The following is a 26,671-nucleotide window of genomic DNA, read 5'->3' as shown; positions in this document are numbered from 1 at the left end:
TGGGAAGATCCCACATGCCGCGGAGCGATTGGGCCCATGAGCCATGGCCGCTGAGCCTGCACGTCCAGAGCCTGTGCTCCGCAACGGGAGAGGCCACAACAGTGAGAGGCCCGCGTACCGCAAAAAAAAAAAAAAAAAAAAAAAAGATTCTCTCTTTGGAAATTGGTAAAACTGTGAAAAGTTGAAATGAGAAGCTGAGAAAAGATAGGTGACATTTATCATCCTAGAGAAAGAAGCTTACTTCTCAACTTGCTATAAAGATTTAATTTTTGTCAGGCAGTCTGAAAATTGTTTCAATGATACTTCTGTTCTATGTGTCTTATACCTGAGTGCAAACACTTAAATTATTGAAAAGCTGTTCCATATTTGTACAAATATCTGAATATCAATTCATTAATTTCTGTCAAGTCATAAAATTGAGTGACAAAAATGGAAAGCTATCTTTATGAAATTTAAAAGCCCTAAACTACTTGAAATATTTGTTTCAGCTGATTCCAGAAATTTCCTCCTTGACCTGGTTTACCACCATTGTACCTTTGGTCCTGGTGGTAACTATGACAGCTGTCAAAGATGCCACAGATGATTATGTAAGTATTTGCTTTTGAGCATTACTAAGGTCTCAGTTTGAATTGTAACCTCTCAGAAGTAGAAAATAGAGATCCATTTGAAATTTTTGAATGAAGCTCTTTTGGTAAGTACCATAAGAAACTGTATGGTTACTTATTTGATGATTAAAATAGATGTCATAGAGCCAGAGCCTGTTTATGATAATAGCAAGGGGGCTTCAATAACTAGACTCACACCCTCATTTTATACTTGAGGAAACTAAAGCCTGTAAGGAACTAAAGGTTTTCTAATAAACATACAGCCAGTTAGTGGTAAGACCAGAATTGGATCACAAACCTGCATCCACCTAGTGAAGTATTATTTATCCTATATCTCTAGTCTTTGTCTAAGTTTTGGAAGTTGGTAGATATTAGGTATTCTTACATCCTCTGCTCATTATACCAGAAATTACAATATCAAATAACTTCAGAAGTCGGGTAACTAATGTAAATAATTAAGGTATAAGACAGCAGAGAGTTTTGAAGTCTCCATAATCCAAAGGTCATTCAAATTCACAGATTTAAAACAAAGCCTTGGGCAAACCAAATAGTCTAAATCCAGACAAGTTCTATTCTCTCCTATGTGATTGCATGCACCCTAGCCTCAATAGCTTTCTATTTGCCAGTGACTGACAGATGTATATCTCCTCTGAACTCATACATGGGATTACTGTTTCTAGCCCTTCCAGTCTCCATCTGTGCCAATGCCAAGACCCCTTGGCAAAGCCTGAGCATCCTGAGGCCCAGAGAGTGGGCCCCTCAGCTTTTAGGTGGTAAACTGCTTGGTCCTTTTCTGTGATGCCAGCTAGTCAATTTAGGGGACTATTTTCAGGTTAGATACAGACGTGACTAAATACTAAGTCTCTTTTTGTGTCTTCTGCAGTTAATGCTTGAATATGCTTTTACTTTTGTGATAGTATGTGCCAGTTAGTCTGGGTCCTGGCAGGAAAGAGATGTCACATTGGAATGGGGGTAGATTGGAGAAAGATTAATAATGAAGGGACTACTTAAAGGGTTGTGAGTGAGAAAAAGCACATAGGATAGCAAAAACATAGGTGGCAATACTACTTCTAGACCTGAAGGAGCAAAAGGAGGAAGCAATTGCTGGACCTGGAGCTGTAGCTGAGGGCTACCTGTAGAGGAAGTGGCCACTGCTGACTCAGCTCAAAAGAAGCCAGGAATACATACCCCACTTTCCTCTCCTCTGGCCCCATGAGTTTCTGTCAGTACCACCTATTGGCCAAGCCCGATGAATAGCCGAAGGGCAAGGATTAAATAGGTCAGCTTCCCCTGGCACAGAGCAGAGTGTAGGAGGACAGGGTGTAGGTATGGAGGAGCAGAGACTATACACCCCTGTCAAATTATATACTCTGTCAAAATGATGTTCCCCGTCTATGGCAGTGTTGGTGGAAGGAAGTTTGCATGCCAATGATGGACTAGCTTAACGTACTCCTCTACCGGCACTATAAACTCTTTTCATGTTAACCAATGCTAAGTATCTTTATTTCCCTAGTAATATTCACTGACTTATACCTGGCAATCACTGTAATTGTAGGCACTGAGCATAGTCTAATAGAAAGATTGGGATGAATTTGGGAGGGACATTGAAAAAGGGAAGGGCTAATGAAAGCAATCTATATATTGTGATACTGATACAATATTATGAGTTTTTCTTAAAGGAAAAAGTAATAATCCTGATGATTATAATATATAAAATCAAAATTTCTTATCTCTTGTTCATCTGTGCATTTAGGCTAATTGATTGAAATAACATCTTATCTCTACTTCAGCCTATTACTATCTGGTCTTGGCAGCTCATGTAGAAAGGCTTATCTGAATGGTCGCTAATTTATGAGTTTAGTAGAAGGCTCATAATATGTGGATTCTTCTAAGTAATATAGGATATTTTCATTACTGGAATACAAAATAAGAAATAAGATCACTTGGGCATAAAAACATAAATCCACACCAAATGTGGTTCAGTATTGTATTCTGATTTTTGTTTTAAATGCTCAGTATTTCATAAGATCACTGTTAACAATTAGAATTTCTGGAGAACAAGAATACATGTTGTTACAAGTAATTGCTTGACTTCAAAGAAATCCATAAAACAGAATGAATGATGTTCCAGTAAAGTATTGAGCACATATGTGAGAGAAATGGAAGCCCCATTCCTTGTTGAAGACATCAAAATTAATGTATGGTTTTCTCTGGAACTGTGTGGCAGAGTAAAGGGCACACTGTCTTCTTCAAAGCAACTATAAATGTGTAGGAATTGGAAGAGCATGTGGCTAGACTTGTTGCATTGGTGACACCTAGAATGAAGTTTAGTGGGAAGGGTCTTGATTCAGATTCAGAACACGTGGAGCTGGGTCCAAGGTAAGCATAAATCATGCTCATTTTAGACTGGTGGTGATATTGTCCAAGCAGATGAACTCAAAGTATTTTCAGTGTCACTATTTGTGCTGACAAAGTATGATTTAATATGTTTTTTCACAAACACTTTGATTTTCAGTTTCGCCACAAGAGTGATAATCAAGTGAATAATCGGCAATCTGAAGTGCTCATTGACAGCAAGTAAGAAATATATTCTTTATGCTATTTTTAAGATGTCTGGTCACAAAACAGGTCTTGACAATTGGTGGCTTTCTCATTTAATTGAATATATGTTTCTTTCCCCCTTTAACTTTTTTAAAAAAATTTATTTATTTGCTTTTATTTTTGGCTGTGTTGGGTCTTTGTTGCTGTGCGTGGGCTTTCTCTCGTTGCAGTGAGCAGGGGCTACTCTTCGTTATGGTGCACAGGCGTCTCATTGTCATGACTTCTCTTGTTGAAGAACAGGGGCTCTAGGTGCTTGGGCTTCAGTAGTTGTGGCTCGCAGGCTGTAGAGCGCAGGCTCAGTAGTTGTGGCGCATGGCTTAGTTGCTCCGTGGCATGTGGGATCTTCCCGGGGATCAAACCCGTGTCCCCTGCATTGGCAGGCAGATTCTTAACCACTGCACCACCACGGAAGCCCTCCCCCTTTAACTTATTAAAAATTACAGTGTAAGTCCTTTGTATCTTCATGGCTCTTTTTTAAGTTCAGCAAAGGCTTGTGCTACCCACTCAACTTTTACTTCAAATTCCTTTGGAGTTTCCTTTGTGGAACACAGACATATTATTGTTACTTTTCATTTCTAGATCTAATACTATTTAGAACTGGCACACATGTGATGTTTGTAGCAGATGTTTAATGTATTTGAATTATTTGCTTTGGTAATTTCTGGGAATATTGCTAGAGAGACTTCAACACATATCAAGTGATAGTGATAAGCATTTTTAATTAACTTGACAGTTGAGTTTAGAATGAATTATCCACCATAACACAGATTTTGAATTGCTGTTAAATTCATCCATCTATAAAGAAATATAAACGGGAATGGTTCTTGAATCTGAAATGGTTTAAAATGTGTATTTATAAACGAACAACAGCAAAAACACCTCCAGAAAACTTAGCAAAAAGGGAAATTTCAAACCTTCATTCCATGTTTCTTAGTCTCTTTCTTTGTCCCTTTTTTTTTAACATGTGACAAAGTAAATTTTTAACATTGTACTTTAATCTGGCAGTCAATCACATCTGCTGATGATTTTGAAGCATTTGGATACTGTGAAGAATGTAATTTTTAAAGGGAATATCATAAAACATATTAATCACATGAGATGGAAAATTCCAAGAAATGGATATCAAGAGGGGCTAGGTAGTCTAGACAATAACTGGTAGGATTAAAGTAATTAATCTCCTGCAACCAAAACCATTGACTGATTATTAATAATGTAATGAATACATATAGTTTTCCTTTATTGGATTATTTTAGAAAATGGCATTAAATGCACAGTGAAAAAAATAATCTTATTCTAAAACCACAGTTGTAGAAACACAGCCTCTGAAAGTGTAATCTTGATGTGACATGGATAGGCCATAAAGATGCCTGGAACCATGTGGTTCATTTCCAATGTCAGCAGGTTTTGAATTGTTGCCACTATAGCATGGTGTTTAAAAGTATGGGTTTTGCACTCAGGGAGACTTGAGTTTAGTCCTGACCCTGAATAATTCTATGGTCTTGAGCAAATTCTTAAGAGGTGGTGACTCTTTGTAAGCTAATGTAGTGTGTGACTTTGAGCTGGACTGTTGCCTATCCTGATTTTCTCAAGCCTTGCAGTTCTGAATGGGAATTACATCTGACAATATGATCTAATTCCGCAAGGAACATTTGATAATCAGTCTCATTACTTTGAAGTATCATCTCTCATGAAGTATTTTAAAAATATGTACAATTATATAATGAATTTGAACTAATAGCCTGAGCATATCTTTTAATGTCTCCCAAATTACCAGTTAAATTTTGTGACAATATTTGGGCAGTGATAGATATTGGCACCTCTACCTGGAGGCCATGGGAGTATCCAGTAACTTAGATATTCAGAAACTTGATGATTGTATGTGTCCCACACATGCTCGCTATCATTGTCATTATAAGTAGCATTGGTCTTACTTTCTTGTGGTTTCATTTAGCATCTTCTCTATTCCTTATGAGGTAACATCTCTTTGTAATTTGATATGGGGTGATGTTTTGAAAAGTATTGTTGCTGATCCTGTGATGTTGAAGGTAGAAGCACATCATTGAGAATGGAGTATTCTTTGGGATTCGGTTAAAAATCACACAAGATTTTCCATTTGTAAGATTACCTTCTACTGTGAGCTCCTTTAGGGCATCTCTCTTGATCATGTCTCTGTCCCTTGAGCCTAGCACAGTGTCTATGGAATTTTCAAACTGAGCAGTAACTACCAGAGGAGCTTGATCTGTAAAATTTTCCTGAGTCCCATTACTAGCCAATTCCAGTGGCTGGGGTTGTGGTCTTTGCAGAATGTTCTCAGGCTATGGAGACTGGCTTTTCATTTCTTGGAATTTTTGAGAAGTTGGAGAAATCAAATGGGCTTAGATTTGAGATAGCCCAGGGAGCTCTGAGTCCTCTTTTGGAGCTGGTGGTCATAGAGGATGCTCTCAGCGCTCTGCACAGACCACTACTGTCTTGCTGTGCTCACCCTCAGCTCCTGTCTGCATTATTTGCTACTTTCTTCAGAGCACTGTCCTTGGGCTACTGGAGCCAATGACCAATTGGTGCAGGAGTAAGAAAGAGCAGCACCCCTGCCTCAAGTTGGACAAGCTCTGAGGTGCAATTAGCACCCCAAGTGCCTGTTGAAATCAGGGTGAGGATGGGACTTTGCCTGCAGTCATACCCTTGCGTGGCTTCTTCTCCTTCCATGTGTTGCTTCTCATCTTCCTTACCTGTTTCTCCCAGAAGTGATTTCCTAAAGAACCCTTTACATATGAATCCTCATCTCAGGATCTGCTTTTAGGGAAGTTGATCTAAGACAGCAGTTAATGCATACTTAATCCCATGGCAATGTTAATGGAAAATGTTAGGAAAGTGCTTTTGGGTCTATGCTAGACACCAATGGGTCATGATGCACAGATAAAGTAAAAAGCCTGGAGGGGATCAGAGGCATCCAGATGTTGCTGGATGTGGGTATCACACTGGGGTGGGCACTGCTAAGTACTGTGGTTTCCCTGTGTTCTCTGGCAGAGGGCTTCTGGACTTGAGGTTCATGCTAGGGCAGGAAACTTCACTGGCTTGTCCTGGAGGGAGGGGAGGCATGGTCAGCTTCGGGGAGGATATTCCTGAGGGAAAGGGGGTACGATGAAAGCACCAGTCAGGAAACCTGGTCTATATAAGTGATCGATGTGCTGCTCTAGGCAATTAGTTGTCATTCTGGCCTTCAGGTGTCCCTTCTCCTGTGCTCAGAAGCAAGGAACATGGCATTTACATTCAGGTTCAACTCATGTTTATTCAGCAACTACCATGTGTGGGCTCCAGTGCTTCCACATTTAACTCTCATAAAACCCCAGGGTGTGGGTGATAGTGCCTCTTTTTAGAGATGGAGAGATTAAGGCCTAGAAAAGGAATGACTTTTCCAGAGTTCCATGGCAAGTAAGAACCTAGATTAGACTTTTACCTACTCGTGTTGTGATGTGTAAATGTAGACTTTGTGGTCTGACCACTTCTTCTTTATTTATTTTGCATTTGAAGGGCTTTGCACACAATTATAGAAATATAAACATAATATATATATATATTATCTAAATGTAATATATATGTGAATAAATATATATGTCCTCATTTTTAGTGCCTAGAGCATTATTCATCTATGTTCTTAGCATTGTGCAAGCGAATGAACAATGTAAACTTAAGCCACACAATAATTAGAGAGACAAAACTCTCCCTTTATAACATTCCTTTTCAAGGTTTTGTTACTTATATTCCTTTCCAGTCAGGACCAATCTTCTGTATCCACAGTCTGTTAAATATGTGAAAGTGCTTAAGAAATAGGTGTTGAATTAGCCTTTGATAAAATCTTTTGGTGACTTAAGTTTTAAAACTAAGTAGAAGCGAACAATTCCAATTTCTAGAAATTACTGTGCCTGCTGTATAGGAAGTTCACATTCTCCCCCAGGCTACGAGTGCCGTCTGCTGACTGAACCTGTGGAAAATGTACCAGGAGATACTTAGTGTTTCTCTTGAGGGTTTCTCAGGTTATGCTAACATCCTGGGCCACTGGCCACCATGAGAGCACCTGGGCAGGTGAGGGGCAGTGAGAGGGAGTCTGAAAGTTCCCGCAGAGGTCATCCCATACGACACTCCACAACCTGGGCTGCCCATTGTATCTGTACCCCAGCCATGCCCAGAGCAAGTAAATGAGGGGCTTGCAGGGGAGGCTCTGGTGTTTTATAAAGTTTCCAAGATGATTCTACTATGCAGGCACAATTGAGAACCTCTAGTCAAGGCCATCTCTTTACCTACACTTTTATCTCTATGCCTGTATCTCTCAAATTTTAAAAGACATCCAAGGGAAGGTATTCCATTAATTTTTTAAAATGATAAGCATAGTTTTTCACATAAATCCTCACAAAGGAATAATTCTGTAATGCTGATTTACATTTTTTTTGTAGTAAGGCTCACATTTTTAGTCAAACACATGGCCAATCAATAATTATTTTTGCCATATTTTTCTTTCTTCAGAAATCCAGATTTTAATTTTTCTCATTTTCATCTTTTATTTCTTTCCCCATTACATGTGTTGTCCTCAACTCTGAATCATTTTCTGACTTTCATGTATTTATGCAACTTCCAATTTTTGTTCTGTTCCATCAGCATTTCTAGTCATATGGATTTGGGACAAGGGAAGGAGTGTGGAGGTCTTCTGCTACCCAGCTAGGTAGCTGTTTAGTCTCATGTGGCACTTGAGCACTTGAAATGAGGCTGGTCCAAATTCAGATGTGTTATTAAGTATATAGTATATACCAGATTTTGATGGTATAGTACCAAAAAGAGTATGTAAGATATGTCATTAATAATTTGTTTTATATTGATTCCAGTTTGAAATTATAGTATTTTATATACATTGGGTTAAATAAAACATATTATTAAAATTAAATTTACCTTTTGAAAAACTTGTTTAAATGTGGTACCATAAAATTTATTAATTTACTTATTGGAGTATAATTGCTTTACAATGGTGTGTTAGTTTCTACTGTATAACAAAGTGAATCAGCTATATGTATACATATATCCTCATATATCCTCCTTCTTGTGTCTCCCTCCCACCCTCCCTATCCCACCCCTCTAGGTGGTCACAAAACACCGAGCTGATCTCCCTGTGCTATGCAGCTGCTTTCCACTAGCTGTCTATTTTACATTTGAGATTACCTTTGTGGTTCATATTTGTGACTGGCCTTCTGTTTCTATTGGATGGCACTGCTCTTAGTTACAGGTGAGAGAATGAGTCGAGAAGAAAATGAGCTCTATGCTATAAACCTAGCCTCTGGATTCTCAGCTCAGGATTCTCTGTTTGATCTTGCTGGCTGTTGGCATAGTGGCTTGTGTCACTATGAACAAATAAAGTCAGCGTTACTTTTTCTTAGTATTTTTTACTTCCCTAACATCTTCTGAACTTACACTTGTGCATTAGAACAATCTGAGCTCAGATGCTCTGGTGCAATCGTCCCTCTTTCATGCAGGATGTTTTCCTGCCTTCTCTAGATTTCAAACTGCTCTTGCCCATCAGCTTTTTGTGTAACAAATTCCACTTTATACTTTCATGAGCTTTGGTACGCTTGGCTTAAATCTCCCAGACTCTTTCACAGAACTCTTCCCATCAATCTTCTTCAATCATTTCTCATTTGGAAACTGTGAGTATTTATAGGGAGAGACAAGGGCTTTCTTTACTGCAGAGTATTGTCTGTACTCTTCAAGTCTGGTATTCCTAGATGCTGCATAATTATGCAAACAAATATATTATTTCAGTAGATGCATATTTTCTGTTTGTTTAATCAACTTTTCTGGTTTAAGTGATAACTCCCACTGGATATTAGGATAGAAAATTTCGTTTCATTTATTTCTTTAGTATGTAGGGTTTTTTTCCATTATAAAAGTAGCATATGTTCATTAAGAGAAATTTGGAAAATAGGAAAAAGTAGAAGGAAGAAAATAACATTCATGCTTCCACTATCCAAAAGTAATTATTACTATTTTCTTATATTTCCTTTCTGTCTTTTTTTTCTATGCCAAGATTTCTCATAATTATGTGTATATATTTTTATCCTTCTCTTTTTACTTTTTGTTTTTTGGCTGCACCATGCAGCTCGTGGGATCTTAGTTCCCTGAGCAGGGGTCAAACCCCGGGCCCTCAGCAGTGAAAGCACCAAGTCTTAACCACTGGACCACCAGGGAATTCCCTCCCTCCGTTTTAACTTCACATCATATCATTACCGTTTTCCAAATCTTTTTCTATTGTCTTTATATACCTAATTTTTAAGGGCTGCATTTTTAAGGGCTGCATTCCTTTGAGTTCATGTCTTATAATTCACATAACCATTTCCCTATTGCTTGATTTTTAGTCTGTTTTTAATTTTAAAGTATAGTTTCTTCATCTTTCTAAATTGATAGTTACCCTTTTCCATAAGACTGGGTTTTTGTGATATATTTACAAAATCCACTGAGAATGATTACATTGAACCTGTTATTTCCTATATTAAGTAATTGGAACTTGAAGCATTATTACTCAGTCTACTGATAGCAACTTTTATCGGAAGGTTTAAGAGTGAGCAGGAACAGGTTGGGCGTATTGACTAAAGCATGGGAGGTTTCACTTCCGTCACACATGGGAGTTTCCAGAAACAAGGGTTTCATGTCAGACCACCAACCAGCAAGTTTCAAGTTTATCTTTTCTTAATCATAGCCAATATGAAAAAAAAACCAAAATGTTCTGCTTTAAAAAATGTATTAGTGACACATGTAAATCCCCAAACATCAATAATTTGAAACAGTTTGAATATAAGTTTTATACTGCAATTACTAGCTATATTGCACTCATCTGTAAAGTATCTGCATCAGTTTTGGTTTGCAGAATTCCCTGAGTAAATTTGGGCAGAGATTCAGAAGTGTGGCTAGCAGATCCTTTCAGGCAGCTCTGAAGGAACTCTTCCCATCTTCTTTGTCCTCCCAGATTAGAGGTATGTAGAGGTATGTGATCAAAAGCTCTATCATTTGCTGTTGACTTCTTGGCAATAACTTACTCAGGAGAGGAGTAATTCATGGATGTTATCCCCCTGTATTGGATTTGATCCACAATGTTGGTCTTGGGTAAGAGTGGCTTATTATTCTTATTAAATATGCTCTTTTTGTCCTTGAGCTCCCTCAACAAAAAATGCCCAAGGTCATTGAACTTAATGAATCTGCAGCTGACACATATTTAGTGTGTCTCTGTGCTTCTTGTAAGTGGGGGAGTGGGAACGTGCAAGGTTCTGGAATCCTATTGATTACATGGGAGAACAGATGAACCCTGCTTTGAGTTATTTCGTCTTCATCAGGGCCTGTGGACTTGCAGGGGGAGTGGAGACTTCTGTGGTTAAACACAAGGCAGAGCACCAACTCAATTTTTTTTTTTTTTATCTCTAGCCCATGTAAATAATTTATGTTATGATGGTACCATTGGGTCTAGGGGACAGCTATTCGGGGTCTATATGAAGAAATCTGCATATTTGAAAGGAAAATTTGAGGTGAAAAATATTGATTCTTCTTTTTTTAAACAGTGTTAATAAAACACACTATTATGGGCTTAAATGACAATGAATTGAAAAGCAAACTAATGGGAGTAGTCTCAGTACTTTTTGGGCTCAGTGCAAATGGTTTAAAATTGATTTAATTTTTAGCTCACAGTGCTACTCAGAGTAAAAGTGTTTCAAAAATAGTTTCACCCCCGATAAATTAATTTCAGTTTCTTAAGTCTTGGACTGATCATTTCTTGGGCGATTTTGCATGTCAGCTTTGCAAATGGAAGCGTCCATTTGCCAATGCGCTGGTTTCTGTATGTGAGCCGTGACATTGCTGTAGTTCTTATAAGTGATTTTCCATTGTAATCAATTATTACATTGCATGAATACATTTTTTTGTGTTGAATTTCTAAATGGTGACTGTTTCCCCAAATGAGGTGCATCTTGAAATAACAGGAAATTATAGTACTTTCAAAACTCTGCGCATGGGTTTTTATTCAGTGGCATCTCCTAGTTTCTTTTTAAAGTTTATAAAACCCAGATGTTAGTGGCTCTCTTTTTCTCCTCTTAAAGCTCCCTTGAAGAACCCCCCAGGTGAAAGCATTAGAGAGCAAGGTAGAGTTGAATGAAGACTTTGTGGGGGATATAAATGAAGTTTATTTCACAAACTCCATAGCAAACAATATGAAATCCCATTTTGACATTTTTCTTCCCCAAAGTTCTCTTTCTCTGCTGCTGGCCTTTATCATCTCTCCTTTCCCCATTCAGTGCTCAGTATAGCTGTCTCCAGTCTCCTCTCAGTATCTGGGGCCCCTCATATTTGTCTCCTTTTTATTAATTAGAGTAGTTTGGTTCTGCCTTGGCTCTGAACTCAAACCCATGCAGCTGCTCACCAAAATAGCAGGCTTTTCTGGAGCTAGGACCCACTTATCTGAGATGACAATGGAAGTTAAAAATACACCACATTCGGGCTTCCCTGGTGGCGCAGTGGTTGAGAGTCCGCCTGCCGATGCAGGGGACGCGGGTTCGTGCCCCAATCCGGGAAGATCCCACATGCCGCGGAGCGGCTGGGCCCGTGAGCCATGGCCGCTGAGCCTGCGCGTCCGGAGCCTGCGCGTCCGGAGCCTGTGCTCCGCAACAGGAGAGGCCACAACAGTGAGAGGCCCGCGTACCGCAAAAAAAAAAAAAAAAAAAAAAAATACACCACATTCTATGTAACATTTAAAACTTGATTCTCTTTTTCAAAAATAGGTTTATGTATCTCTTCTCTGTTGTCATAGGGAGAGATCTAGAATTTCTTTTGAAAAAACAAACCTAAACCTAAGCCACAGAGGCCTTGGAGATTTTAGAACATTAACTTTAATAATGTAAAACCTTCTTAAGATCTTAAAATCTGAAAGCTGAAAGAGATCATAATATTATAGTGAGTAAATTTGGTTTCAGTCAGAGCCCACTGGTTGTCTATACCAAACCAAACAAATGTTTTGACAGCATTTGTCAATTAACTACTTACTGCTGATGAACTGTATACACATTTCTACTACAAGGGCATTTTGCTTTAGGTCTCCTGAGATAATCTCCATGGCTTCGTTTCTCCCATGCATTTTATTTATTTATTTATTTTTAACATCTTTATTGGAGTATAATTGCTTTACAATGGTGTGTTAGTTTCTACTGTATAACAAAGTGAATCAGCTATACATAAACATATATCCCTATATCTCCTCCCTCTTGTGTCTCCCTCCCACCCTCCCTATCCCATCCCTCTAGATGGTCACAAAGCACCGAGATGATCTCCCTGTGATATGCAGCTGCTTCCCACTAGCTATCTATTTTATATTTGGTAGTGTATATAAGTCCATGCCACTCTCTCACTTCTTCCCAGATTACCCTTCCCACTCCCAGTGTCCTCAATTCCATAGTCCATTCTCTATGTCTGTATCTTTATTCCTGTCCTGCCCCTAGGTTCTTCAGAACCATTTTTTTTCAGAGTCCATATATATGTGTTAGCATACGGTATTTGTTTTTCTCTTTCTGACTTCACTCTGTATGACAGACTCTAGGTCCATCCACCTCACTACAGAGAAGACAATTTTGTTTCTTTTTATGGCTGAGTAATATTACATTGTATATATGTGCCACATCTTCTTTATCCATTCATCTGTTGATGGACACTTAGGTTGCTTCCATGTCCTAGCTATTGTAAATAGAGCTGCAATGAACATTGTAGTACATGACTCTTTTTGAATTATGGTTTTCTCAGGGTATATGCCCAGTAGTGGGATTGCTGGGTCATATGGTAGTTCTATTTTTGTTTTTTAAGGAACCTCCATACTGTTCTCCATAGTGGCTGTATCAATTTACATTCCCACCAACAGTGCAAGAGGATTCCCTTTTCTCCACACCCTCTCCAGCATTTATTGTTTGTAGATTTTTTGATGATGGCCATTCTGACTGGTATGAGGTGATACCTCATTGTAGTTTTGATTTGCATTTCTCTAATGATTAGTGATGTTGAGCATCCTTTCATGTGTTTGTTGGCAATCTGTATATCTTCTTTGGAGAAATGTCTATTTAGGTCTTCTGCCCACTTTTGGATTGTGTTGTATGTTTTTTTGATATTGAGCTGCTTGTATATTTTGGAGATTAATCCTTTGTCAGTTGCTTCATTTGCAAATATTTTCTCCCATTCTGAGGGTCGTCTTTTTGTCTTGTTTATGATTTCCTTTGCTGTGCAAAAGCTTTGAAGTTTCATTAGGTCCCATTTGTTTATTTTTGGTTTTATTTCCCTTTCTCTACGAGGTGGGTCAAAAAGGATCTTGCTTTGATTTATGTCATAGAGTGTTCTGCCTATGTTTTCCTCTAAGAGTTTGATAGTTTCTGGCCTTACATTTAGGTCTTTAATCCATTTTGAGTTTATTTTTGTGTATGGTGTTAGGGACTGTTCTAATTTCATTCTTTTACATGTAGCTGTCCAGTTTCCCCAGCACCAGTTATTGAAAAGGCTTCCTTTTCTCCATTGTATATTCTTGCCTCCTTTATCAAAGATAAGGTGACCGTATGTGCATGGGTTTATCTCTGGGCTTTCTATCCTGTTCCATTGATCTATATTTCTGTTTGTGCCACTACCATGCTGTCTTGATTACTGTAGCTTTGTAGTATAGTCTGAAATCCGGGAGCCTGATTCCTCCAGCTCCGTTTTACTTTCTCAAGATTGCTTTGGCTATTCAGGGTCTTTTATTTTTCCATACAAATTGTGACATTTTTGGTTCTAGTTCTGTGAAAAATGTCATTGGTAGTTTGATAGGGATTGCATTGAATCTGTAGATTGCTTTGGGTAGTATAATCATTTTCACAATGTTAATTCTTCCAATCCAAGAACAACCCATGCATTTTAGATTGGTATATTATCTGTCTTTTGTGGGTAGAAAATTAAGAAAACTTAAAAGAGTATAAAGAAAATACAGAAATTTCTCTTGATTCCATTATCCAGATCAGAGTGAACTACAGTGAACTTGTGAAGGCATTTTATTACTCCCTTTTCTCTCCCATCTTTGTATCTTTGTCTTCTTCTCTTATTACTCTCTACTCCTCCACACACTATTTATTTAAAAAATAATTGAGGGCTTCCCTGGTGGCGCAGTGGTTGAGAGTCTGCCTGCTGATGCAGGGGACACGGGTTTGTGCCCCGGTCCGGGAGGATCCCACATGCCACGGAGCGGCTGGGCCCGTGGGCCATGGCCGCTGAGCCTGCGCGTCCGGAGCCTGTGCTCCGCAACGGGAGAGACCACAACAGTGAGAGGCCCGCATACTGCAAAAATAAATAAATAAATAAAAAATAATTGAGATTATACTATACCCTATTGTAATGGCTTGAATGGTGCCCCCAGCCCCCCCCATAAAAGGTAGGTCCACTGGAGCCTGTGTATGTGATCTCATTTGGAAAAAGGGTCTTTGCCTATATCATTAAGTTAAGGATCTTGAGATGAGATCATCCAGGTAATCCAATCACAAGTGTATAAGAGAAGAGCAGGGAAGAAGATACATAGACAAAAAGATAATGTGAAAGCAGAGGTTGAAGCTATAGAGCCCCAGGTCAAGATGCCTGAGGCTACCAGGAGCTGGGGGAGGGGTGTGGAACTGTTCCTTCTCTAGCGCCTCTAGGGAGAGCACCACTCAGCACACACCTTGATTTTGGACTTCCAGCCTGTAGAACTGTAAGAGAATAAAGATTTACTGTTTTAAAGCCTAGTTTGTGGTAATCTGTTATAGTGGACTTAGGAAACTAATGCTCTCTGGTTTTTAGCTTTTAATCAGAGGTTCTATGTTTGTTCATTTGTTCATTTATTCACTCAGTAGACATTTATTAAGTGCCTACCATGTGTCAGGAAGAATGCTATGTGCTGGGGGTGCAGAGTTAAATAAAAGGTAATTTCTGCCCCCAATAGAATGCAATCATACCTATATTATATGTAATAGGTTTATCTCGAGAATTTCAGGATACTCTCACATTTCATTGTTTTTACTCACAGGTAAGATGAGTGAGCAAAATGACTCAACTCATTAGGAATGTGCAGCTTTCAGAAATTCTTGTTGGTATGCAGGCTCTGTTGATAAACCAAAGCCAGGTGGTAGAAAACCTTAGTAGGATTTTGGAGCCTGGGTGGAAATGGTGCCTTGAAGCTGTGATTCAGGGGAACATTAAACCACCTTTAAACTTGAGCAGAATTGTCAAAAACTAAGATCTAGTTCCTTATTCCATGTCAGGAACTTAAAAAATTCTCTCTTTAATTTTGACAAGGAATAGAGGTATAATAATGGAAGAAAAAAAAAGAGGGCAGTGTGAATAGAAAGTAAGAATAATGATCTCTAAATTAGATCTAAAGACTCAGAAGCATCTGGGAAATTTGGAGGCTATAAGAGTGATATTGTCAGCAACACATGGGAAGAAAACTCTGACAGTGGCATTGTGGACTAGTTACTAGAGGTAAGGAAGAAAGGGAGAGTGTAACTGGGATTGTGATGCTGAACATTGCAGAAGGAATGGACTCTAATGATGGAGAAAGAATAGATTTTGAAGATGTGAAGAAAGTTGAAAAATAGTATCAACTTAGACTTAATAAAATACAGTAGTCTCCCTGTATCCAAGACCACCCCCCCCGGGGGATACCTGAAATCGTGGATAGTACTAAACCCTATATGTGCTATGTTTTTTCCTATACATACATACGTATGATAAAGTTTATAAATTAGGCACAGTAAGAAAATATCTGAATCACCAGCATCACTACTCTTGCACTTTGGGACCATTATTAAGTAAAGTAAGACTACTTGAACACAAGCACTGTGATGCCCTGACAGTGATCTGATAACCTAGTCAGCTCTTAAGTGACTAAAGGGTGGGATACACTGAACAAAGAGGTGGTTGACATCCCAGGTGGGATGGAGCAGGACAGCGCAATATTTCATCATGCTACTCAGAACGGCGCACACTTTAAAACTTATGAATTACTTATTTCTGAAATTTTCCATTTGATGTTTTCAGACTGCGGTTGGCTGCAAGTAACTGAAACTGCAGAAAGTGAAACCGCAGATAAAGGGGAACCACTGCAGTCACGCTAAGTAGTGTGTAATTACATGCCAAGGCAAGTGCTGCTAAGGAAAAGACTGTGATTCTAAGAATGGGTTTTTTTTGTGTATGTGTGTGGGGGGCAGTAGACAGAGGTAAGAAAGTTTAGAAATGGGTTCTTTGAGGAAGTGGTAAATTTAAGCTGAGAACTTATGACAACTAGGAGTTAATCAGACAGTGTGTGGGGTGATGGGATTAGAATGAGAATTACAGACAGAGGGAGCAGCATGTGCAAAGGCCCTGTGGAGGGAAGGAGGATGCAATTATGAGGGACTGAATGGCAGAAGCACAAAGAGCAAGACTGAGAGAAAAGCAGTGTGAGGCGAGGCTGGAAAAGTGGTCAGAAGTCAGAGCCTGCAGGGCCTTGAAGACCACATTGAGAGTTTGAGTGTTTTTCCTAAGAACAGAGAGAACACATGGAAGGATTTGCCTTTGGAAAAGCTCACGCCTGCTGCGTGGAGGAAGAGCCAGTGGAAGGGGGCCAGGATAGATGTGGGAGAGGGGGGCTGTCCTGCTGTGCTTGTCTGTCTGTCGTGCCACTGTGAGTTACTGGAGACTGAGACAGTCTCTATTTCCGCCACCTGACTGAACAGCATCCTGCATGTAGTTGATGCTCAATAATTATGTGACGGATGAACCAAATGCATTTAAATTAAACAAATGATTTTGAGGCAAGATCAGAATATCTTTTTAGTATTCTCTACCCTCCTTCTTCCCTGCAACTAATATGAGACAAGAGGAGGTGTCCACATATCGCATGTTCTGTGAACATCATTGTCTGCTGTCATTACCACTGGAGAATGATGTCTGCTATAGGGTCATTGGATACCAGACCCATCTTTAATCCAAATGCTTTCTGTTACTTGGAATCTCCCTGATGCCTCTGCACCTTAAGGTGCATGAGACTGTGCCTGACATTTAAAGAAAGAGAGAGAATTAGCTCCATCTGGGCTTCATTTCTGAATTGGCAGAGCTCAAGGAAGTATTTGAAGCAATGCTTACTGTTTCTTTCTCAGCTGCTCCCAGGTTGTAGCATGTCAGAAAAACAAAAATGTGGGAAACTGGGCAGCCCTAGACACTGGGACGGGGATGCGGAGATGGGCTTCCTTGTGTCTGCAGCAGATGTTTCCCTCCAGCAGGACTTTCTGAATTGCCTGGCTAATGAACCCAGCTTGCCTTATCTGGTTACCTTGCCCTGTGCCAGGCATTTGTGTTCAGGCATACTTTCCCCTTTCACACTGCTAAATTTAAGGCTTAATTTTCAAATCAAATGTCCATCTGGCTGGCTGCCTGAGAAATCACATGTGGGGAGCCGAGAGACCCAGGCAGGAAACTGCCCTCGCTTCTGGAGAGCAGGTCTGGAAACCATATGAACTGTAAAGAGTTTTAAAATGTAAAAAAGTAAAGCTTTCTGCCAAAGGGGAGAGCTGAGGTTTTCTTCTTTCTAGACTCGGTTATTAGATATCTGTTGGAAATTACTGACCTCTGCCATATAGTCTGTTTACTGCCTCTATCGGCGGGGCCTGGACTGTCCAGATTTAATCCCCTTGAGGATTTAACTCTGCCAACACTTGCTTTATTAGAAATAGGTTTTAGGGTGACAGCTATGTAAGTTATTAGGTATATGATTTTAATGGAAATTTGCCTTCTTTCACTTAACATTTCCTTCTGAAACTTGGATGATAGAAATAGGTTAATATTTAAAAAAATAATAGAACATAATTTTCCAGTAAGAGGAAGAAAAAGAATAAATAGAAAAAGGGACCTGGCTTCCTTTGTTTGCTCCCCCTCAGGTAACTCTTATGCTACAACATCACTTCCCACTTTGAGAAATACACTCAGCATCGGTCCTATTTTCTGTGTTGGGCTTTCTCTTTTTCACCTGACACTTCATTATAGAAAGTAGTTCCATAGAATTTTTTTTTTTTGTCTTTGGTGTTAATTCTTGTGGGTGCCAGGGCACAGAGATGCTGTCATTCTTTCTTATATATAGACTACCAGTGATGCCATTTCATTGTGTATTGGTGAATATCTACAGAGTTTTTGTTCTTTTTCTCTTCATTCCAAATTTTGTCCTTTCTCTATATCACTTTTCTCACTCTTCTTCTAGGAGTAAAGAAGAAAGAAGACAAATTGAGATACAAAGAATGATAAGAAAACAATACTCAATATAGGCCTTTTAAAGTAGAGAGCATTTTAGAACATTAGATGTCTAAAATGGTAGAAATTGTAGCAGAGCTTATGCAAATAAATACAAAATATCCCAGCATAAATACTTAGAATTGGCCTGCAGATTTGTTCATGTTCAGTTTCAAACCTGGTACTGATAATGTCGACCTAATGTAAGTCCTACTCAAATGGTACCTAATTATTGGCCACCATCCCTGGCTTAAAATCTCCCAATTAACCAAGTCGAAAATACAATTCCCAGCAGTGGCTCTTGTGATTAGGAAAGAAATTCTGAAGAGAAAAGATTGTTATATACGTATTTAGATATATATTAGCAGATTACAAATAAAACCATAAGGCCTGAAACCCCTGATAGCTAGAAAGCATAAAGGGCTGTGACAAGCATAGAAGCCATCTTGTCATTGCTCTGAAGCAGAAAAACTTCATCCTGGAGCTGGGTGGAGCACACAGTGTAGAGTACTTTCCACAAAGAATTCAAAGGGCAACTTTCTGGCAGAAAGTTTTCATCTTTCTAACAAAGGAAACCAGAGTCTACTCTAGACAGATCTATCTATTATCTAGATTGATCCAGGCATCAGAAAATTCTAGAGGCTTTGGGACTTGAGGAATACCGGAGAGAAATGAAGGGATTGTATTAGAAGGCCTTTACTATCCCTCTTGCCTCTAAAATATGAGAAATGGAACTACCATTTGATAGTCCAACCCTTGACCCAAGCCTTCAGCTGTTCCAGGGACTTCCAGAGCTGTGGTCTATGGGGTAGCGGATGAGGCAGTGCACGTGTTAGGACCTTCAGCAGAAGCTGGGTTTACCTAGGCCTTCAGGGTCCAGGTAGAGTGGATTACTTTGGGAGTTCTAGTTCATGTCCTAGGTTGGGGTAGGGGAGAATGTTACAGTTCCTGCTTACACCCAACCCTATTGGCTTGGATAGGGTTCAACAATAGAGCCAGTCTTGTTGGGGCCACTTGAATTATTGTCCCAGCACTATTAAAACCAGACATATGGCTGTTCTGAGCCAAAGAGGAATGTTTAGGTCTGTCTTAGTTCCCTAAATATTGAGTATCTTCAGTGTACCAAGGATGATTAAAATGCCATTGCTAGTTTCATGAATTCTCATTTTGTGGGGAGAGAGATAACCAAGTAGGTAGTTTCAGTATAATGTGAACAGTGATGGGGGTTTTCATGGACAGACATGGAAGTACTGAAGAGGGGGGTACTTAGCCCAGTCTAGGAGTCAGAAGAGGCTTCCTGGAAGAGGTGAATCTTTACCTAAAATTAATCAATAAAAAATGTGAAAACAGAAAAATCAAAAATTCTACTTTTTGGAGAAAAGTATTATCCCTTGTGTTGTATTTTTTTGCTTTTTGAAAATATGCATATATATAGCTTTGTATTTTACTTTTTTCTTTTGATATAACTCATTTATGTCATTAAAAATTATTTGAAAACATTTTTAATAGCTAAATAATAGATGTGCTATAATTGATCACTCCCTTATTATTGGGAAATTAGCTTGTTTCTAATTTTTTGTTTTAATAAATAATTCTCAGAGAAACATTTTTGAATGTAAGTTTCATATATATCTTTGTTTCTTTAGGGTATATTTCTAGGGAATCTAAACTTTTCCTCTTTTAAAGATTCTTAATACATACTGTTAAATTGCTTTCTAGGAAGTTTGTGCCCATTTATCCTCCCATTTGAATAAACAAGTGGTTTTACCACAGCACCATTACAACTTTGAGTATTATCTTTTAGAAAATCTAGTCCAACTGCATAGGTTGTCTTGCATAACAGATGTCTTGTTGTTTTAAAAATTCATTGTTTTCTAGTGAAGGTGATTATTTTTTCAGGTATTTATCAACGGTATTATTTCTCGTTTTAGTGACTTGTCTATTTATATTCATTGCCTTTTGTTGGTCTATAGTATTTTTTGTGCTCTGTTTGAGAATATATTTAAAATTTTATCTTGTAGTAAATTTTTCCAGTGGAAACAATGACATCCCTACATGGTGTATAGAGATAGTACTTCAGGGTCTTTGCTAGCGAAGTGTGCATGTTGAGTATAGTTCCTGTGAGCAGGACTGGGTTATGCTAAGCCAAATATATTCCTGACAGTTTTCTTTCAACAAAACAACTCACATCAAAACATATTGCTGCTAAAAACTCCTTAGTAACTTCCTATTCTATCCTTACCATCAAAGCACCTACTCCCATCAAGATTCCAGCTAGTCTTTCTAACATTATCTACAATCACATGGAGCTACTTGCCTTACTTCAGCCTGCAATGTTACACTTTCCTTTCCCCGCTTTTCATCCATTAGTGCTCAGCTCCTGTGTTAACTGTTTCTGGAAATCCTTCCAATATCTATTTCAGTCAGGTAGAATGATCAGTACCCTTGTTTTACTCCCAGAGCAGGTACCTGTCACCAAGCTAGAGTTAAGCACAGCATTTTAATAGTCTATTTTAGGCTCCCCCCTAAGAGTAGCGGGGGCTACTCTTCGTTGCAGTGTGTGGGCTTCTCACTGCAGTGGCTTCTCGTTGCGGAGCATGGGCTCTAGGCGCAGGCTTCAGTAGTTGCGGCACGAGGGCTCAGTAGTTGTGGTGTGCAGGCTCTAGAGCACAGACTCAGTAGTTGTGGTGCACGGGCTTAGTTGCTCCGTGGCATGTGGGAGCTTCCCGTACCAGGGATTGAACCTGTGTCCTCTGCATTGGCAGGTGGATTATTAACCACTGCACCACCATGGAAGTCCTCTTCAGGCCAGGAACCATACTGTGTTTATTCTCAGTGCTTGGTCTACTGCTTTACATGTAGTAGGTGTTCAATATTTGTTGAATTCAGCAGAATCCACTTACTCTTTCAACCAGCAACTTACATTCGTGACGTAGATCATAATGAAGAAATTGGAAATGTAAAGCTATGAAAGAAGTTGGCGTCCCTTTGGGATGTGCCTCTTGCCTTACAGCCGTTAAGAAACAGAACTCAGAAGTACACACTTTGAGGAAAATGAATAATGCTTTTATTTTCTAAACTGTTATCCTTTGCCCTGCAATGATTCATCCTATACTTACTATCTTTCTGTACTTTGTGGGTATCTCTACTAGATTTTTAGGGCCTTCCCAGCAGGTGTAGCCATGTGGAACTATTACTCATTGCAACCCTAGAGCTAAATGTGCTAAGCACATAGCACGAGTAACTATGTAAGTAACTAGTCCATTCAAATATTCATTCAGCAAATACGTATTGCACCCCTGATATATGTCAGGCACTGTTCTACATACTAAGGATACAGAAATGAGCAGGACAGAAAAATACCTGCCCTAAGGAGCCTACTATCAAGTGAGAAAGATGGACAGTAAACAAAATATTAATAAGTAATATGGTTTCAGTTATAACTTCAGTTACAAGTGCAACTAAGAAGACAAAATAGGATAATAAGATAGTAAGGATACAGAAATGAGCAGGACAGAAAAATACCTGCTCTAAGGAGCCTGCTATCAAGTGGGAAAGATGGACAATGAACAAAATATTAATAAGTAATATGGTTTCAGTTATAACTTCAGTTATAAGTGCAACTAAGAAAACAAAATAGGATAATAAGATAGTCAGTAATAGGATGAGAGATGGGGAGATGATTTTAAATAGGGTGGCCAAACAGGCACGTGAAAAGTTGCTAATATCGCTAATCATCAGAGAAATGCAAATCAAAACCACAATAAGATATCACCTCACACCTGTCAGAATGGCTATTATCACAAAGAACACAAATAACAAATGTTGGCAAAGATGTGGAGAAAAGGGAACCCTACACTGTTGGTGGGAATATAAATTGGTGCAGACACTGTGGAAAACAGTATGGGGATTGCTCAAAAAACTAAAAATAGAACTACCGTGTGACCCAGCAATTCCACTCCTGGGTATATATCCAAAAAAACCAAAAACACTAGTTTGAAAAGATACAGGCACCCCAATGTTCATAGCAGTGTTATTTACAATTACCAAGACATGGAAGCAGCCTAAATGTACATCAACAGATGAATGGATAAAGAAGATGTGGGATATATATATGATGGAATACTCAGACATAAAAAAGAATGAAATTTTGCCATTGCAGCAACATGGTTGGGCTTGGAGGGCATTATGCTAAGTGAATTAGGTCTGAAGAAGAAAGAAAAATACTGTATGATATCACATATATGTGGAATCTAAAAAATGCAACAAACTAGTGAATAAAACAAAAAAGAAGCGGACTAACAGATACAAAGAAAAAACTAGTGGTTACCAGTGGGGAGAGGGGAAGGGGGGCAATAAAGGGACAGGGGATTAAAGAAAGGGGTTATTATGGGATTATATGAAATCATGTGGGTGGAACTTTTGAAAATTGTAAAGCACTATAGAATTTAAAGAATCTTTCATTCAATTAAAAAAATAAAAGTGATCCTTCAAATCTGAAAAACAAACAAACAAGTAAATAAATAAATAAATAAATAAGGTGACCAAAGAAGGTCCCTTAAGAAGATAAGGTTTGAGTTGAGAGGGAGCTAGCCATGCCAAGATCTTGGGTAAAAACAATAAGTATAAAGGCCCCAAAGTGGCAATGAACTCAACAGTAAAATGTCTACTGTGGCTAGGGTATTGTGATAAAGGGGAGTTCTGAGGGGTTGGCAAGAGCCAATTCTTATAGATCATGGTGGGAAATTCCAATTTTATACTAAATGTAATGTGAAGCTGGTTTTAAGCAGGAGAATTACATGGTGTGACCAAAATATTTCTCTGGCTGGTAGGTGGACAGTATACAGCAAAGAAGGGCAAGAGCAGAATGGGGATGACAAATATTGAGTTTTCTACTGTTTCCCAGGTGAAATGATGGTGGTAGTGCAGAAGATACAAAGTAGGAATATTTCTTATTATGGATTGTCAAACACATGAAAATAGACCAGTACAATGAACTCTTTTTTATGTATTACCCAGCTGAAGACACCATCAACTTTCTGCTATTTTTGTATCTATTCTCACTTTTTATTTTCTGGGGTATTTTAAAAGTAAATCCTATATGTCATACTACATTATCAGTAAACACCACTATAGCATTTCTCTTGAACAGATAAAGACTTATAATATATTTAACCATAATACCGTTACTACACCCAGTGAAGTAGCAGTACTCCCTTAACATTATCTAATACCCACAGATTGAGATGAATTTTGAAGGTAGAGCCAGTAGGAGTGCTGCCATGTTGGAAGTGTATGAAGAGAGAAATTAGGAGGAGTGGTTCTTGGCCGAGGTTCCAAGATGGGGAAAACTGGGAAAGGAGCGTGTTATTGTAGTGTTGACTTTTTTTGACTGGACTGGGAAACCAGAGTTCTATTGAGATATTAACCATTCTGTAGAGATGTAGAATGGGCAGCTGAAGCTTAGGGGAGAAGTCTGATCTGAAGATATATTTGAAAGTCATCTGGCCACCTGGGGTGAGAGTCCAGACTCTAGAGAGTGAAGAGAGGAGCTCTGTGGCACTCCAAGGTTTGAAGATGTGAAGAAAAGAAAGGGCTGGCTAAGGATTTAAGAAGGAGTGACTAATGAAGTAAGAGGAACACCAAGGGAATGTGGTACTCTGGATTTAAAGAAAAGAAGGTGTTTGAAGCAGGAGGGGGTGGTTAACTGTGATGGGTATAGTGAAGACTGAGAACTGATTCTTGGATTTAACACCATGAAGAGGGATTGCAGTTGGAGGGATGGAGACAAACTCCTGATTGGAGAAAGCAGGGGTAATCTTGAAGTGGAGATACTAAATATAGATAGCTCTTTTGAAGACTTAAAAACTGGAATGTGCCATCCTTATAATGAGGTGCTTAATAATAAGTAGTCACAATACTTTAAGGTATATGTTATTTTATGGTTTACAAAATTCTTCATAAACTTCTGTAAAATTCACTGGTAGATACATAACATAGATACATGTTTGAATGTCAGGTGGGTTTATCCCATTTTAAAAGCTTAGTATTATGAATAAATAAGCATTCTGAGGAGCTGGTATGAGCCAATTAATGTAGGTCATAGTGGGGAATTCCAGTTTTGGTCAACTTCTTGCCCAAGTGACATGGTTGGTTGGTAGTAGACTTAGGCTCAAGTCTAGGTCTTCTGCTTCTCATGACACAGACACTTCCTACTGTTACATCATGTCTTTCATAAACTTAAGGTCAAGATTCTCCTCTATAAGAATGTAAGGATTAAAAAAAATTGATTCCTACTTCTGGTCCATTCAGAATAGTATTCTGTTTCTGCAAGTATCAAGATTCTCCCTACAATGTCATCCTCAAAGGACAGAATCTTTTTTTTTTAACATCTTTATTGGAGTATAATTGCTTTACAATGTTGTGTTAATTTCTGCTGTACAACAAAGCAAATCAGCTGTATGCATACGTATATCCCCATATCGCCTCCCTCTTGAGCCTCCCTCTCACCCTCCCTATCCCACACCTCTAGGTCATCACAAAGCATCGAGCTGATCTCCCAGGACAGAATCTTTACTTTAAAATTTCCTAGTTTTTGTTTAAACAATCCATTAGAATTTGTCGTTCATGAATTTCAAACATTACTTTGAACTTTGTTTCTCCTCATAATGAAAGTGTCTAGGGTACAAAACTAGCCCAATGAAAGGAAGTATTCTAGTAATTGCGAGCAATAAGATTTATCTTGGTCCTGAGAGAAATGTGAATGACATAATGGCTGAAGACTCAGAAAGCAGAGATATTTTACTCATGACCACAAGTAAATCCTGATTGAAATCTGTTGGCGTGACGTTAAGTCATGATTCTGAGAAGCTAAGTCTAGAGGGACCAGAGTAATACAGTCCAGGCATATAGTTTTCTGATGAGCTCACAGTATAAGGGGACAAAGCTGGGAATATCTTGAGGAATGAAAGTTAATATATCCTTTATTAGACAGTTTCTCTGGTCTGTCAATTTTCTCACTGGGCGTTTGATGACAGCTTTATGGCAAACAATCTAACACTGAGATCATTCTCTTGAAGTACAGGTACTCCTCACTGCTGAGTGGAAGAATGTCCACATGCTCTAGGTATTAGAAAGCAAAAATAATTTAATTAGGGTTATTTAAGAGCCAGATTTATATCCCACTAGTCTCTAGGTTTTTTGAAACCACAGTCTGTATCTAATTCTACTTGTAGCTTCAATACTCAGCTCAATGCCTGGCTCAGAATGCTCATTTTGTATGTATGAAGCAGTCTTTTGTGTTTTTTTTGGTTGCACTACGCAGCATGTGGGATCTTAGTTCCCTGACCAGGGATCGCAACTGCACCTCCTACATTGGAAGCACAGAGTCTTAACCACTGGACTGCCAGAGAAGTCCCCTATGGAGCAGTCTTGAACTCATTAAATGAAGGGTGATGGTACCTCACATGCCAGTGGATGATGATCTAATGAAGAGTTCTACCTACGTGCTATCTTATTTCTGAGGAACTCAAAAGTGATAAATATTAGAACCTACTTTAAAGTAACATTTTAACATTTTCTTAAAAATTGTTTAGGACTTAATGTGACTGCAAACCTAGTAAGAAAATTAACTCCCAATCTTCCAGTGATATCCTTAGCTGTGTTTTGTGCTGCAGAGTCAGGAATGCTATTTCCAGAGATGCTAGGTTTTCTGACCAGAGTGAAATAAATCACACCCCCCAAGAGACACCACCTAGAGACACCTTTGCTCTGTCTGTGTCAGTATGGTACGTATTATTACTTGGCATATTAAACAACTATTTTTTTCTGGTTTAAAATATGTTTGCTTCTCTCTTAATTTGGCTCTATGTAGGAAAAATTATTAAGAACATCATTAGAGGCAATGGGAAAATATAATACAGGCCTTCTATCCTGGAACCAAAATTCTCAGGTTTTATTTTCCTCCAATGGAACCGTCTTTTTGGAAGTATTATTCAGAAATAGAGGTTGTCATTTAATACAAGCTAGATAAGAGCATATTCTCTGATTTCTCAAAATAAGGTGTGGCAATATAGGTGAAGAGAATGGTTGATCTGCTCAGGCTAAGGTAATTGCTTGCAAATTTTTCATCAAAATATATTCTTCAA

The 26,671-nt window shown here is 38.7% G+C and overlaps 1 protein-coding gene across 5 annotated transcripts in view; it reads left to right on the top strand.

Annotated features, from left to right (window-relative positions):
* The window catches only part of ATP8B4 (ATPase phospholipid transporting 8B4 (putative)), a 267,404-nt gene that overhangs the window by 89,703 nt on the left and 151,030 nt on the right, over positions 1 to 26,671 (top strand). For all 5 annotated transcript variants that reach the window (XM_060096819.1, XM_060096817.1, XM_060096815.1 and 2 more), the window contains 2 exons: positions 489 to 587; positions 3,121 to 3,182. In XM_060096819.1, coding sequence (XP_059952802.1) covers positions 489 to 587; positions 3,121 to 3,182 — 161 coding nt within the window. The remainder of the gene's footprint in view (positions 1 to 488; positions 588 to 3,120; positions 3,183 to 26,671) is intronic.

Source organism: Mesoplodon densirostris, chromosome 4 (assembly GCF_025265405.1).
Source record: "Mesoplodon densirostris isolate mMesDen1 chromosome 4, mMesDen1 primary haplotype, whole genome shotgun sequence".
NCBI classification, from domain to species: domain Eukaryota; kingdom Metazoa; phylum Chordata; class Mammalia; order Artiodactyla; family Ziphiidae; genus Mesoplodon; species Mesoplodon densirostris.
Note: the sequence above shows the minus strand (reverse complement) of the source record. Positions and strands in the feature narration are given on the sequence as shown.